The 17,414-nt window shown below is 37.0% G+C and overlaps 1 protein-coding gene across 1 annotated transcript in view; it reads left to right on the plus strand.

Moving 5' to 3' along the window:
- The window catches only part of Plcxd3 (phosphatidylinositol specific phospholipase C X domain containing 3), a 190,154-nt gene that overhangs the window by 115,253 nt on the left and 57,487 nt on the right, over nucleotides 1-17,414 (plus strand). Inside the window, exon 2 of the mRNA XM_021183670.2 lies at nucleotides 8,209-8,917. Within this exon, the coding sequence (XP_021039329.1) occupies nucleotides 8,209-8,917 (709 nt within the window). The remainder of the gene's footprint in view (nucleotides 1-8,208; nucleotides 8,918-17,414) is intronic.

Consider the following 17,414-nt stretch of genomic DNA (forward strand, 5'->3'; position numbering starts at 1 on the left):
AGAGAGAGAGAGAGAGAGAGAGAGAGAGAGAGAGAGAGAGAGAGAGAGAGAGAGAGAGAGAGGAAGGAAGAAAAAAAGAAAGAAAGAAAGCTTTGAAACAGGATATTTATTTAAAACATATTTACCTCAATGCAGCACAACCTGAAGACCATGTGGCTTGAGAGCATAAAAATGTTGAGACAGACTGACAGACCAAGGAAAGACAGGGTTTATAAGATAATTGCATATGCTGGTGGACACAGGGAAAAGCAGGTCTGAAGGGGTATTCAGCTCTATTTGGGACATGTAAATTCAAGATATCAATAATGCAATGAAATTTACTTCCTTTCAAGACAGGGATCTGGAATGCAGGCTAAAGTAGATGGTATGGATTTTAGACACATCCATAGAAAGAAAAAGGCAGCTAAAAATCTGAATACGTCACCAAAATGAAGTGAAAAACCACGATCACCTACTTTGATATAGATTCAGTCAGAATCTGGAAGAACAAGAAAATGAGGGAGACTGAGAAAGGACAATGACAAAAAAAGAAGAAACTAGGGAGAAGCTAAATATTCTAAGTGTACCAGCACCAAGTGCCTCAGAATGGCTGAGCAGGTTTTTTTGGTTTTTTTTTAAACATTAAAGATTTATTTGTTTTTATTATATGTAAGTACACTGTAGCTGTCTTCAAACACTCCAGAAGAGGGAGTCAGATCTCATTATGGATGGTTGTGAGCCACCATGTGGTTGCTGGGATTTGAACTTCGGACCTTCGGAAGAGTAGTTGGGTGCTCTTACCCACTGAGCCATCTCTCCAGCCCTGTTGTTGTTTTTGTTTTTTTTTTTTTTTTTTATTTGTTTGGTTTGTTTTTCTCTTTGTGTCATTAGGCATGTCCTACCTATGCCAAGTCTCTGTACCAGGAAGTAGTATTGAGGTTACCGAGGTGACAAGAAGGTTGTCTTTCACAGACATCAGCACCAGAGCCTGCCTAATCTACCCTAGCTTTTCTTCTGAGATGACAGTAGAATTCAGTACAAGTAAGAATGCCTGGTTATCCTCTGTAAACTGTCTTAGACTGGACTAATATGCAGACATTATTATTATTAATAGAAATAGTCATTTCACTTCTGTAGTACTTCCTGTGTAAACTATTTTGATTGAGATGGACAAAATATTTTTTGTATTTATATACCTGGATGCTGCAATGAAATGAGATGTTTAGAAGTTAGCTTTTAAAATGTGTTTTATTTGTTTTGTTTTTGAAAGCTTTCATCTGATTTAAAATCAAGTGTGTGTAAGTGGAAAGTTTTAGGTAGAGAGTATGATACAAGGATAGAGAAAAAAAGTTGATAGTCAAGTATCAGTAGCAATGTCCAACACCCAGTGGCGATTAGAAACAGTTGTAGCCAGATTAATTATGAAGTTGGGAGAAGGGAAGTTCACTGTGATTGCTAAAAATAGCTTCACCACACAGGAAGAAATTAAAATAGGAGTCAGACTTCCATATTAGAAAAATAAAACAGAAAACTTCAGTCCAGTTTACCTCTCTTCTCATGGAGCATGGTAGCAACATCAGCTATGTTTGTTTTGTCTGAAAAAACAGTCACAAAAATAAGTCCAACTTTTCATGTCCTCCTGCATGAGACATTTTGGTTCATAATGGAAGACAACATTCGTGCTTCCTTACCCATGCTTCTGTCATCGTGTGACAGCCTGATTATTAAGTATCCAAGAAACACTTGCTGACAGAAGCAGGATTCTTGGGAGAACAGGGGTGAAGACAGAGTCTCCTGTCCTGGGTAGTCACAAGCAAGCTCAGTGCTCTGCCGAGGCAAAGATATTTTTACTGTGACTTAGTCAGAGCCTAGATTAAAGGGAGAACTATGGTTCTTGGAATGACTGCTGATGCACCATTCAGACTTTAGTTTGCAGGGCCATGTACTGTGAGATGGACTTGATACATCTTCAATGTATATCATCACCTATAGACAAACACAGAGAGCAACCAAAAGTCCATCCAGAAGAATTTGCACTAATAATACTGGATGGACATTGAAGAAGTAGCACTATAAGTTGATTTAAACCATATCTCAATTTAATGAATATAATGTACACGAGTCTTTAGATGTCCAAAACAACAATAAATAGGGTAATTTTTTCTTTTGTTTTGTGCTTGTGAATCTTGGACACATGGCACCTATGACTATGTTCCAATAAACACCTCCAACCTGAATACTGCAACTTCAAAACAATATAATATCTTGCCCCAGATGTCTAGAAGCTTGTACAGCCACCCTGTGTACACTTGTGAACATGATGTTTGCTTAGTAGTAAGTGATGGATGATCCACTAGTTATAGCAGTAGCTATAACAATATTAAAAAGAGTAACAATTTAAACTTCCATTAATGTTATAAATGTATTGTGCTATAGAGTAATTTGTCTATATTCCTATGATGGCATTGACTCATTCCTCATAAGAATCTCATGAAGTAAAATATTTTAATTTAATAATGCTTTAATAAAAAATTAAAAGCTATTATCAATGGCTAATGGCCTGATATCTCTCCAATCTTAAGCTATGAATTTTAGAACTATTCTTCCAACAGCCCCTTTAATACCACCTAAGTATATTACATTCTCTAGTGTATTTTAACCTAGGACCAATTTAAATTAAACCCCTCTCTCTATATTTCTCTTTTTTTTTCTCTCCGTTTTTTGAGACAAGGTTTTTCTGTAGCACTGTCGGGAATTTACTCTGTAGAACCAGGCCCCAAGCTCAAAGACCATCTGCCTCTGCCTCTGAGTGCTGGGATCAATGATATGTGTCATCACAACCAATGATGAATGAAATTCTTAAAGTGTACAGCTGAGAAAATAATATGTTTTGATATCAGATTCTATATTTTAGTTTTATTTATCAAATTGTAACATATGATATTTGATTACCAAAAGGTACAGTTAAATTATAGAAATCTTATTTTACTTAGGCTTATAGAATTTTTACCTGAATTTTTTTCTTACAAGCTTTGTTCCAAATGTGAAAAGAACCTCTTAAGTGATATTTTAAATCATCATATGGATGTTGCTTATCATACCAAGAAATTAACATTTTTAATAAGTTATGAATAATAAAATCTAATAATACAAGAGACCAGTTGGACTATTAGGAATTTTTTTTAATTAATCCAAAGGAAGAAAGAGAAAGATTAAAAAAAAAAAAAAAACAGGAATGAGAAACAGATTGGCCAATAGTAAAACTGTAGAAAAATGTCTTATTTGTCTCACTGAGCCAATCCAATTCAAGGACAGACATTGTTCAAGCAAATAGAGAAACAATTCCTTTTCATATAAAAACACAAGGATATTTAAAGGAAACAGCGAAAATGCTGAACTAACATTAAGACTAGGGATATCACCAAGGAAAAAGAGAAGAAGGAATCTTGGAAATATCAGAATATACAATTCTTATAAATGCTTATGAATCTATTAACAAAGCTCCAGAATCTAGAAAGCAGATAGATAGATAGATAGATAGATACATAGATAGATACATAGATAGATACATAGATAGATACATAGATACATAGATACATAGATACATAGATACATAGATACATAGATACATAGATACATAGATAATAAAGTGACTGGTCTAGTCATTGTTCTATTGCTCTGAGGAGACTCCATGACCCCAGCAACTTTCACAAAGTAAATCATTCATTGAGACTTGCTTACAGTTTCAAAGGTTTTATTCCATTATCAACATGTCAGGAAGAAAGCAGTGCAAAGACAGACATAGTGCTGGAGGAGATGACAGTTCTATATCATCATCTGCAGGCAGCAGGAAGAAGAGAGAGCCACTGAGCCTGGGTTGGGCTTGTGAGACTGTAAAGCCCTCCCCCAATGACACATTTCCTTTAAAAAGGCCACACCTCTTCACCAAGGCCACACCTCCTCATTCTTCTCAAGCATTGCCACTCCATGATGAATAAATATTCAAATACTTAGTGTGCCTATGGGAACTATTTTTATTCTAACCACGATGACAAAAAAAATTAAAAAATCATTATGGTTGATTTTAAAACTCCTTTCTTAGTACAAAACTACAGAGAAAATTAATAAGACTATGAAAAGTTTGAGAAAAACCACCCACAAAATCAAACTAAAATACATTTAAAGTACAATCAGTTGCAACAAAATGAATATTCTTCTCAATTGCATAAAAAGTCACCAAATAAGAAGTATTAGGTTGGTTGTGGTGGTGTACACTGGTAGGATTTGCTGAAGAAGGCAGAGAGACAGGACAATCACAATTTCGAGGCCAGTCTGGGTTACACATTAATGGGAAAGGGTGGATGTAGACTGTAGTGGATTGTGGAGGGGTAACTGGGAAGTGGGACATCATTTGAGACATGAACGAATGGAATAGTTATTAAAGAAAAAAATAACAAAATAACAAGATTTATTTATATGAATATAGATTTTTAAAAAATGAAGTGTTTGGACTGATACAACCACTTTACTGGAGTAGAGAAAGTAGTTATCAAATAAAGGGGAAGTTATTCAAAGTCTCAATTTCCAAAGATGTGAGAGGATAGCCTCTGTGAGCTGAATTATTAAGAGACAGAGAAAACACAAGAACCTAGATTTGTGGAGCAGCTGCATTTCCTGAGAAGACAGAACAAAGCCAGCCCAGAACAGGGAGGGCTAGTTTAAGTTCAGGCTGTTAGTTTATGGCCAAGTGTGAAAGATGTCAAGAGTCCAGGAACACAAAGTCAGAAAGAACAAAATATTAGGTCGGAGACTGCAGAAGTTTGTTAAAGGGAGAGGACTTTCTAGTCTTAGATAAGGGTAGGACAAATTTTTCTGTCTCTTTTTCAGAGCTCAAAAAGTACTCTTTCTATTTCTAAGTTCAAACCATAGAAAAGATCTCAACAAAAACATTGGCATTAGGAAGTGTCATTCCAAATAAAATTTAAAGACATTAAAATATTTCCTTTGGAGGAATCCCACATCAATGCATGGACTGTTCTTTGTATCAACTGACTTAACTCATTTCCAAAATAATGCCTATAGAATAAAGCAGCCCAGTACATCACCCCAACAGTTGTTTTTTATATACCACAGGGCTGCCCAGCTTAAAAGGAATACTGACAGAGACGCCATTTGTCTCTTTCTATATAATTTTAATGATTTTTTTTTTGTGTTTATAGTCTCTTATTTTGACCTCAATGACATAAGTCCCTTGAAGGTCAACAAACTACATTATTTTAAAACTATTTTGTATTTTCATATGATTTTCACAATTGATCATTTTCATGCTTTCTTGTATTAAAATATATTTACTATGTACTACATGGTGGGAAGGTAAAGCCATATTGAAAACTCATGAAAGATGATGAGATACTGGGGCTCTATTCTTTCCTGAAGATATAAACACAGTTAATGGTTATTGGGGGGAAGTATTTTTTTTCCAGCTCGTAGCCATAAGTAAGTTACACATGCTCTTGTGAATAATATTTACTCATGAGGCTATACAAATCTGTAATTAAATTCAGTGTGACACACATTAAAAAATTAAAAGGAAGGAAGGAAGAAAGGAAGGAAGGAAGGAAGGAGGGAGGGAGGGAGGGAGGGAGGGAGGGAGGGAGAGAGGGAGGGAAGAGAGGAAGAGAAGAGGGAGAGGGAGGGAGGGAGGGAGGGAAGGAAGAAAGGAGAATAGGAAGGTCATGACATTAGAAGACTTGTAGGGAAGAAAGAAATATACAAGAACAGAGAATGGATATGATCAAAATACATTGCATAAATGCATGAAAATGTAATAGTAAAACTTCAATTCATTATTAGGTGTAAATAACATATAGTAATAAAAACTAAAAATACAAAAAAAATTTAAAGTGCTCATTTATAGAACAAGAAGTCTACCTACTTTTGCTTTTCATTCTGCTTGCTTCTCACTAACATCTTTTATAAGCTTGTAGACATAGTCAAGACTTGCCTCCTGTTTCTGTCATGAGGCATTTTTGTTGAATTTTCTAGGATACATGTGATTATTTTACTAGTTTGATCTTACGACATTTAAGTATCATTTTTCCTAAGTTCATATTCTTCTCTATGTATATTGATCTACAATAGAGTTTGTTCAGCTTCTTCACTTAGATTAGGAATCAGGTAAACTGCTACTAATAAATCAATATTTAGTAATTTAAATATCTATAAAATATTCTAGTGCCAGATGAAAACTTCCACTTTTACTTATTCAGAAATTGCTGACATTTTCATCCCATACTATCAATTAAAGATAAATAGATCACACTGTTTAAGCCTAAATTCAACATAGCATTTCAGTTGGTTTGGATTATCTTTTATTATTTAGAAGTCTAAAAACTGATATATTCTCTGTTATAAATCATAAAGGTCATAATTTTCTGAGTATCAAAGTACATTTACAAGTTATTTTATGGCAGAATTTTCCACAGTATCCAAAGTTGATGCTCTCTGTCTTCTCTTTATGGGCTCTGCAAAAGTAAATTGTTACAGGCATGTATGAATATAGAGGACTCAGATGTACAGCTATAGAATGCTATCAGGATAAATACTGCATCCACAGGAAAATGTGTAATATAGATTATTTGACAAAGTGTTTTAAGTTGGAGAATTCAAAGGTTTCCAAAAACCATCAGGCCTTGTAGGTCCTATGTCAGAATAAAGGCAACAAAATGAACCCAGGAGAAGCTAAGTAACAGATGGGGAACAATGGCTAAGAGACAAAGTCACGAAAGTGAGAAAAAACATGTAAAAATTGGAAGCCCATCTGCCTTATCTGATGTGTGAAGCATTCAGGATAAATGAATTCCATTTTAATGATTCAGTAGTCATGACCAAGAACAAAAAGGAAGATTTCAAGGGTAAAACTCAACCTTGAAACGGTTTTCTTTATATGTCTTGATCACATGTCAATGGTACTCTGTACTTGGAAACAAGTCATAAACACACGAATCACTACATTTATGAATGCTTAACACTCACAACTTCCCCTAAGTAGGCAACTGAACAAATAGTGCTTGTTATCTAAAGAAAAGAAATCTTATGAATTTGAAAATCAATTCTACAGAGAGGTTTTCCTGTTGAGAGAAAATATCTGTGAAGAATAGGGTCTATTGGTTAATTTTAAAACACAGTCAGTTGTATTAAGTTTCAAAACATTTTTCATTGTTTATTTAGTACGTAAAAAAAAAAAAAAACATTTAGTCTCATTCTAGTTCACAAGTACAAGGCCATGGACAAGATGAGGAATGAAGTTAAAGATGACAACATGTTTTAAACTCTTAATTCTCCTTCCTCCATCTCGTTACATCACTTTTGCTTGCCCAAATATGTGAAGGGAAAGGTCATACTCAGATTATCCACCTATGCAAAGGACTTCTCTGTTCATCAAGGCAGCCCCTGTGCTTCGACCAAAAGGAATGGGTGTATTTGTTTTCTTGCTGCTATGACAAAATACCTTATAAAAAGCACCTGAGAGAATGGAGAATTTGATTTTTGTCTCATGGTTTGAGAGTGAGCAACAGTGCAGGAGTAATGAGATCTGCCTGAGCTGGGGCAGAGGGAGCAGAGAGCAGCTGGTCATACTGCATCCATAGTCAGGCAGTAGAGAGCTGAATCCTGATACACCGTTCTCTCCCTCCCTCCCTCTCTCTCCTGTCAGTCTAAACTCCCCAACCACTAAATGGGACTGCCCATATTCAGAGTAGATCTTAAATCAGTGAGCTGTCTCTGAGAACATTCTCCCATCTGATTTTCAAATCCTGTCTCGTTGACAAGATTAACAATCACAGATGGTAAGATTGAAGACAAAGTATTCTGTCTTTATGAGTTCTCATACCTCACACTTGGTGAATTATCACTTACACTGGCAGTGTAGAAAGCCTATCTTTGGGAATGTTGTAAGTTTATGTCATAGTAGATGATTCTGTGATGTTTGACATATTGATTTGAGCAAAATTATTTACTATTTTGCCATCAATTTTGATCAACTGAAATGTTGTCTCTCCTATACCAGGACATTCAAATGAGCCCACAACATATACTCATTAAGTAAAAATTTCACTGTATAGTTTTCTTGACACATTTGAGGGGAAAGTGAATACCTTTCAACAGGGAAAGAAGTGAGATGTATGAAAGACTGGAAATTAACCACATTATGCCTTGTTGCTCTCACAGGGTCCCATGATTCCTTCAGCTTCTACATTGATGAAGCTTCTCCAGTAGGCCCGGAGCAGCCAGAAACAGTTCAAAACTTTGTCTCTGTGTTCGGAACTGTAGCCAAGAAGTTGATGCGGAAATGGTTAGCCACTCAGACGATGAGCTTCACAGGTCAGCTGGGAGCTGGAATCCGTTACTTCGACCTTCGAATTTCCACCAAGCCCAGAGACCCAGACAATGAACTGTATTTTGCTCACGGCTTATTCAGTGCCAAAGTCAATGAGGGTCTCGAAGAGATCAATGCATTTCTCACAGACCACCACAAAGAGGTAGTATTCTTGGACTTCAACCATTTTTATGGGATGCAAAAATATCACCATGAAAAACTGGTCCAAATGCTGAAAGACATCTATGGAAACAAGATGTGCCCAGCCATTTTTGCCCAGGAAGTGAGTCTAAAGTACCTATGGGAAAAGGACTATCAAGTACTGGTCTTCTACCACAGTCCAGTGGCACTGGAAGTGCCCTTCCTCTGGCCTGGACAGATGATGCCAGCACCCTGGGCAAACACGACAGACCCAGAGAAATTGATCCAGTTTCTTCAGGCATCCATCACCGAGAGAAGAAAGAAGGGCTCATTTTTTATATCTCAGGTGGTGCTGACACCCAAAGCAAGCACTGTGGTCAAGGGTGTGGCAAGTGGACTCAGAGAAACAATCACAGAGAGGTAAGAGCCCTTCAGAGAACAAGGAGAACCACCTAGTAGTCTAAAGTCAAAACTCATAAAGCACAAAAGTTATGAAGCTAAAATTCTTATCTATGTGCATTAGTTTACTAGGGAAACTGTACTGCAGCTGTGTGCCTTAAGATAGTTGACTTCCCAAGGTTCTAGTGATGGCTGACAGTTCTGGTCTCTTGCTTTATAGCTATTTCACCAACTGTATCTTCCTCACATGGTCTTTTCCCCCATGAGCTTCTTCTTTTATAAGGGCACAATGATACTGGCTTAGGATCTGCCTAAATTAATTCATTTCAACATGATTGGTTCTGTAAATACCCTTTTTCTAAATAAGGTCATAATCATAGGACTCCTTCATGTTTTAGTGTGGCACTTCTTACATTGGAAGGATCTTGCTCTGGTTTTTGGAGTCTTTCTTTATATATCAAATTCCATTTGATATATAACAACCATGAGAAGTGGATATTATCTTACAGATTAAAAACCTTAGGTTTAGGAAAATATAATCATTTCCCTTTGGCTTCTTTCTCAGTGAATGGTGGAACAGATACTCAGACCCTGTTCTCAAGCTACTTCTTACAACCTATACATTATATATTCTGTCTTTTTAGAAAGGATTGCTCAGAGAGAGAGAGAGAGAGAGAACATGTCATTGGCCAAGAATAGCTAACAGTATAGACCTATGATTAACTGTAAGGCATAATTCGAGACATCAACAAAGATCTCTGTAACTTCCTCCCATAAGAATAACAGAACCATGAACCATGGTTCCAGAACCGTGAATATTAATTATTTTGGTTAAAATATTAAATGATGTTAACATAAGAAGAGAGTATATACATTCTTTTCATATAATATATTCTAATCTTTTAAGTCATAGTTCAAATTGTGATAATGAGACAGAAAATGGATGATTTGATGAGAGTCAAAATTTTGTGTGGAAAGGTAGGAAAATGAGAAGAACCTTGAAGTAAAATAGTGTGGGTGACCCTGTAGAATAGTGTGTTGTGTGTAGGAGGAGAAGACAAGAATATAGCTGAAACCAATATTTTAGCTAAGTTACAGAGAAGTTTATCCTGGGAGTGATGGAGAACTAGCTGCTGATACCTGACAGGTATGCAGATATGTATTTTAGGTAGTAATTGATGCAGACAGCAAGATGGATGGATAAGTGGGTAAGTGCTTAGACCAGTCTTAGCAAGATAGTTCATACTAAGTGAAGAAGTACGAAAAACTTGGAGGGGAACGATATGCTCCAGTGACTAGTTATCTCTGTATATCTGTGCTGAGAGTGAGAGAAAGATGAGGATTCTGATTGACAAGCAGAATGGAGGACCATTTAGATCAGAAACTGAAAATACTGTTGGGTAGGAAAAGTAGACCATGCAGTTAGAGTCACGGTCAGTTTTAAAGGCATTTAAAGCATGCAAGTAGATGTAGCCAATTGAGCTTTAAATTGCTAGCTAACTTATTTGGAGCTATTGGAATTTAGGGATGGTGAGAGCCCCAGATCACCAGAGTGGAAGCATTCTTCCTTGCAGCATCAAAACTTCCCTCTGCCCTTCACTTACTATCTGGGATGTCTCCATGCTTTGAGATTTAAATGCAATGCAAAGCATCCATCCTATACCTACACCACTGTAATCCCTTCCCTCTTCTTTCCTGTGATTCCTCCATTTCTACTCTTAAGACTGGAGCCTCCATACTGATACATTGTTTGAAAGATGAGCAATCCCACATGATCTATCCATATATTCCATGGCTTCAGGCTGAGTTTCTATGGTGATTTCTAGATATTACTGAAGATCTATGGCAATAGGAGAAATTTCATAATCATTGTAATATATATTATTGAAAATGGAATATCAGCTTTTGTCTATAATTTTTCGACATGATATTCTTTAATTGATTCTTTGGAAATTTCACATCATGCACCCCAATCCCACTCATTTTCTAGTCCTTCCATGTCTGCCCCACCCTTGATTTGTCTGTAATTCTACATCTATCTTGTGGATATCTCTCCTGGTGACTTTGTACCTCAGCCAGTCATCCTCTAGTGGAGTGCTTTCTCCCTCCTTTCCTTGTTGGTCTCACCACTTTCCTGCCCTTATACTCTAATTGCCTTCAACAGCCTACATCCTTCTCCAGATGACTAAGACTAAACTCATCAAGTTCCATAAAAACATTTACCACGTCAAGAAAGTATTTTATCTAATAACACTACTTTTCACTGATACTAATTGACCTATCTGATGAATGACTCCTTGTTCTCTTATTGAATTAGCAAGCAAAAGAGTACAGACAAAAAATGTGCTATTTTAGTAATTATATCCCATAAAACCTCCAGATTTTGAGAAAACCCTGTGATCTCACTGGAAATGGAGAAGAAATGGAGAAAGCTCCAGAATGAGCTGACCCAACCCCTTGCTGTTCTTCCTCNGTCTTGGAGAGAAGAACCTAAGTGTTTAACTTTTCTAATTTAGGGATGATACAAGTCTCCTATGATCTCTTCAAGTGCACAAGGGTACAGCCATTTCAATATACAACTCTCTATTTAGGAAAACATTTACCCATACTACAAAATGGGCTTGTAGAGGAAAAACAATCAAATGTTAGGAAAGTATTGGAAATTGTACATTACATAGCTCTTCCCAGACTCACAATGTACATTCCCATATAAATGACAATTGGAATTATTTTATTGAAGACTCCTATTTAAAATTAACTGAAAGTGTTTTCCACACACTTTTTTTTGAGATAATACTCAATAACAGCCCATGAAATTAATTGTGAAGAACTGTCTTCAGCCATCTGTTCTAGTTCAGTATCTCTCACACGTTTGAGGCTTATATATATGAAATAGTAGAGCTGTGCCCCCAAAGTGTGGGGGGGGGGCACATGGAAAAACAGCAGGTAGAGAACTTTTAAAAAGATAGCAAGACACTAGAAACCTGATTCTTTTTGTCAGGTCCTTATCCAGGCTCAAATGTCATTTCCTTCAACCCTTTCCTATCAATAACACCCTTAATTAAATCTATATAATCACCTAGTGGACTTTAATTTTGCTTCAAAGAAAGAAGAAAAGAAAAAGAGGATTTAAAAAAGAGGACTCTATAGGTAGAAGCTATCTGCCTTATAACCTGACCATCATACGAGTGTTGTGAGCATTCTGCAATTGTGCTTAGCCTAACACACACTAGAGTCGCCTGCATTTTACATTTGTGCATTGCTGTATTGAGTGTTAATGTGTTAGGTGAAGTCTGGGTTTTTGCTTTGTTACCTTTGGAATGGAGTCAGAGCCGAGAGGAGGATGCTCTAGCTTTCTGGACAGAGCACAATAGGAAAAAGCCTCTTTTTGCCCTTGACTACTGGCCAGCAAAGGCAATTTGCTGCCTTCTAAAAGAGGCTGGGAAAGAAATTTTTACTGTCTTTTCTTCAGATCATAAGGAGAGCTCTAAAGAGAAATTGATTTTTTTTTCAGCTATCCCCTTGACGTTTGTGCCAAGATTATTCATGCCAAAGGTTCCAAATTAGAATCAAAAGATGTAATGAACTTTTCTGTGACCAAAGAAAAAGTCACCACATGATCACCAGGCCCAGGGCTTAAGGATACACATCTGAGAATTAGAAGTTTGAACTGAAAGCTTGTTCCATTGCAGTTTTAAATAATCTTTCTAATATTTTGGTTAACCAAATCCCAAGCATATGAACATAGAGGTAATGGTTGAAGTTTTGAGTGGCATTCAGGGACACCAAATGCAGCCGGGATCTAAGGACCTCAGCTTTCAGACTGGCTTTCACTTCTAAATACTACAGATGTATTTCCCACACTTCAGCATTGCCAAAAGACACAGATTTTGATTTCTTAACGGCCTATTTTTAATTTATTTTTCAAACACCAGCTTTTGCACCTCACCCCCACGGAATTCACACATTCTTAAAATGAAGGTGTGTATATTGAGTCAATTCCTTTCCTAATATGTGAAACTTTATTAAACTACTGGGATTTTGCTGGTGTTTCTTTCTTTCTTTTTTTTTAAGCAAATGCCACTTGTCAGATTTTTAGTAGACAATGTATATTTGTAAGTAAAGTAAATTAATATTGTTCAACACTTTGTATGATTATAAAAATTATACTGTGTTATTATAGGTTGTCTTAAGGTGACCTCGACTTCATCTCATACTAATTATTTACATGAATTATTTAACTTAAAATTCATAAAATCTCTCACAGGAAGGCACTCTTGCCTTGCCATCTTCAAAATGGAAGAACTGAGTATTAGAAGTGTTAGACAATTTCTGCTCATAGTACAGCTAAGAAAGGTAAATTCAAGACTTAACCCCAGGTTGCTGTACTTATTAATTCCTGTTTACATTCCTATTGCACATTGTATTTTTAAAACTGTAGTAGAACAATCTATTCAAACACAGTATTCAGTTCAAACTTTAATTTTTGGATATGGATACTGAAGTCCCATGCCTGGCGATCATGTGGTACAATGTTTACAATACACATTGTATTTCATATGTGTGGCAGTAGAGAGTATTAAAATCACTGTATATCTTCCTGTTACTCAGAAGTTCTAAAATGTGACTGCAAATTTGTTTGGATTTTATTAAATTGTAATATCCAAACCAAATTAGGCAGCATATACAAGTGGACTAGGCTCAATTTAGTATTTATCTATTGCGGGTTCTAGAGAATGAACTAAATTAAGAGATGTGAGGATTATTAAAATTTGTAAGATACCGTTATTATAATCACATATTAAAGAAGTTTGAAATAGAACATTTATGACCTAAATAGAAATTGCATAATAGTGAGAGAACTAGAGTTTAAAACTTAAAAAATTTATAGGAATGACGTCCAGTACCTGGAAATATTTCAATTTAGCCTTAAAGATAGGATGTCATTTTGACAAACAGATATACTTAGGAAGTGGCTACCAAGCTGAGGAATCAGGAAGAACAAAGAACAGACCCAGAACATTTTGGGAACAAAAATAGAACTGATCACCATAGAGTGATGCCAATGGAACATGGAACATAAGAGGATATCAAATATTACTGGACCATCTAGGTTTTCTAATTGGTGCTTAGGGGAGTTAGACTCCTACCTCCTACCGTTACACTGATGGAGGAGGTAGATTTTTAAAAAAATAAAAGAAGGGAAAGAAATAGATTGAATTTGCAAATTTTTCTAATTCTCGGAGAATTAGAAGGTCAAAGATGAGTTGTAAAAAATTTTGTCTACTATTGTGGATGTCAAGAAGTGCATGCTTATAGGATCCTGATATGGCTCTCTCCTGAGAGACTCTGCTAGAGCCTGACAAATACAGAGGTGGATGCTCTCAGCCAACCATTGGACTGAGCACAGGATCCCCAATGGAGGAGTAAGAGAAAGGACTGAAGGAGCAGAAAGGTTTGCAACCCCATAGGAAGAACAACAATATCAACCAACCAGATCCCTCAGAGCTCCCAGGGAGTAAATCACCAACCAAGGAGTACACATGGAGGGACCCATGGCTCTAGCCACATATGTAGCAGATGATGCCCTTGTCAGACATCAATGGGAGGAGAGGTCCTGTGAAGGCTTGATTCCCCAGTGTAGGGGAATGTGAGGGTGGGTAGGAGGGACAGGGTGGGTGAGTAGGGTAACACCCTTATAGAAGCAGGGGAAAGAGGGAATGGGATTGGGAGTTTTCAGTGGGTAGGGGATAACATTTGAAATGTAAATGAAGAAAATATCCAATAAAAAAAAAAAGAAATGTCTAAACTGTAGTCACTCTGAGAGGAGCATTAAGGTCAACTTTACAGATAAAAATGAATATGTTAATTATGCTTTATACATCCATTAAATTTATGAGAAAAATAAAAGCACAGTAAGGTGGAAAACAAAGAGTATGGAAAATGGGTCCAGGAAAACAGAAGGGAAGATTTTATGACTAAGTTTAATCAGAATTGTCTTAAAGGGAAATGAATGGAATAGACCTCAGTGAGGAAAATAACTCAAATGTGTAGGTTGGCTGAAAAAGGGAAAAACTGTAGCTACATTCACTTCTACCAGTTCAAAGGTGGAAACAGTATGTGCTGGGATGAAAAATCTGAGTAAGAGATGTTAGCATACTCTACTGGAAGCACTGCTCGTTGGAATCCTAGGAAACCATTCACAGCACCATTCCAGGCAAACAACATCCCTTAAAATACATAAAACGGGCAGTTCTGGTTATTAAATCCCAGTCAACAGTCTCCCTGACTATGACTCTCACTTCCATCTTTATTCTTGCAGATCTGTACATCTTAGCATTAAATCTGTGTTAATATAGTATGCATTTACACTGGGAAGCAAATGCCGAGGAAAAATAACATTCTAAAATTGGGGTGGGTGAAGCCATGAAAAAAGGGGGTCTAAAGTGAGTGACATAGTATTCTGGCTTGGGATCACTGGAGATTACTTATATATAATAACAGAATAGGAAGGAATCTTCATGATGATTGAAATCAATCTTTTTTTTGTCCTGTATCCATTTCCTAGTTAACATTTTTTGTCTTAGTAAGAAAGTTGAGACCCCAGGGCAACAGTGGCTCACACCTTTAACCCCAGCACTTGGGAAGCAGAGGCAGTCAGATCTCGGTGTTTGAGGTCAGCCTGGTCTACAGAGTGAGTTCCAGCACTGTATTGAAAAACTGAGGGGAGAAATTATACCCAAGAAAATTGACACTTAAATAAAGCGATTGCCCCAAGTCTTAGAACCAACAGGCACCCAAGATAAGATTAAAAATCCAAGTCTCTAGGTTCTAGAACAGAGTACTTCAACNCCCCCCCCCCCCTGGAAGTCACTATGGCCAGAGAACGAACAAAAAGTTCAGGAAAGGCCAGAGAGCATCATGGTACAGAATTCACTAGGAAGGGATAAACTTGTGGCCAATATGCACATACTATAGTATTCTGAACATCTTAATTAGCAGACTCAAGACAGGGCCTGATGACCAGTGCATCAATTTTTGAGAGGCAGACTTTCTCTGGGCTCTCTAGTTCTGTGTCATGAAGTTAGTCAATGCATCTTTTTTTTTTTTTTTGTCCTGTGGGAATACAACCCAAGCTTTGAGCCTCATGCTGTTCTATTTACAGTTTATTTGTCTGGAAGCTATTCAGCAACACTATCAGATATTTTAACAGCATTTTGGAACCAAGAAAAGCCTTAACAAGTGGCTGAGTCTAAGAATGGCTCCAAGTCAGCTGCAAAGTGACAGGAGGCAGCAAAAACCACATGATGAGCAGCTTAGTGCCACTACCCCTATCCAGATAAATCAATAGAGTCACTAGTAATGGGTTTTCTATTCAGCAGACAATGGTGTCTCCTCAGTTACATATGTCTAAGGAGCAAGAAAATTAATGGCATTGTGGAAAAGCATTGAAGCTCATTTCATATATAAAATGTTATTAGGATTGCAGTATTAGATCCAAATATATTTTAAGAAATTAAGGTCAGAAAACTGAGATCATTTACTTTGGTAGTGAAGCCAGTGCTGAGGTTCATTCATATGCTAGACTTTTTTTTTTTTTTTTTGAGCTAGTGTAAATGGACAATAAAGGAAGCTCCACAAAGCTACCCATTGCCAACTCTGAGCTTGGCAATCTGGAACAGGTTTATAGTGACATTGGGTTTTTTTTTTTCCAAGACAGGGTTTCTCTGTATAGCCTGGCTGTCCTGGCACTCACTTTGTAGACCAGGCAGGCCTTGAACTCAGAAATCTGATTGCCTCTGCCTCCAGAGTGCTGGGATTAAAGGCATTCGCCACCACGCCTAGCTATAGTGACATTGTTAAGATGTAGATTTCTGGATGCCTCCCTCAGAGACTGATTCAATAGTTTGTGACTCAAAGAGTGCCAATTTTAAGATTCCACTGAGCCTGCATAATATATTATTCACTTTGAGTAGTGTTGCTCGTGATTCCAGACAAGCTGCACTTAGGCCTGTCATTAAGTCTGGGGAGAACCTATCTCCAGACCCACAAGGGTCTTCCTCTGTAGACTCAGTTAGTTCTCCTAGAAACTGAACTCATAATTCCTTTCCTTGTAAGATCCCAATTTGTATTCCTCTTGTTGGATCTGTCACTCAGGAGAAAACACATGTAAGTGATTTCAAATCTCAGTCATTTTCTATTGGCACTATCTCTCTTAGACCATCAGCTTGGAGCCAGGGTTACTATGAAGACACAAGGACAAGGAAATGTTTCCTCAGAGGAATCTTTATTTCCCTCTGCTAAAAATCACATTTACTCTCAGGCCAGGAGCTTTGTAATTTTCAGGCTCACTCTTCTCCACTTCATCAATTAATATTATAGCTCTTTGATTTCCACTTGTCCCTAAGATGATTTTAAGCAATATGAAGAAGAAGAAAAAGAAGAAGAAGAAGAAGAAGAAGAAGAAGAAGAAGAAGAAGAAGAAGAAGAAGAAGAAGGAGGAGGAGGAGGAGGAGGA

Source organism: Mus caroli, chromosome 15, assembly GCF_900094665.2.
Source record: "Mus caroli chromosome 15, CAROLI_EIJ_v1.1, whole genome shotgun sequence".
In the NCBI taxonomy this organism is placed as follows: domain Eukaryota; kingdom Metazoa; phylum Chordata; class Mammalia; order Rodentia; family Muridae; genus Mus; species Mus caroli.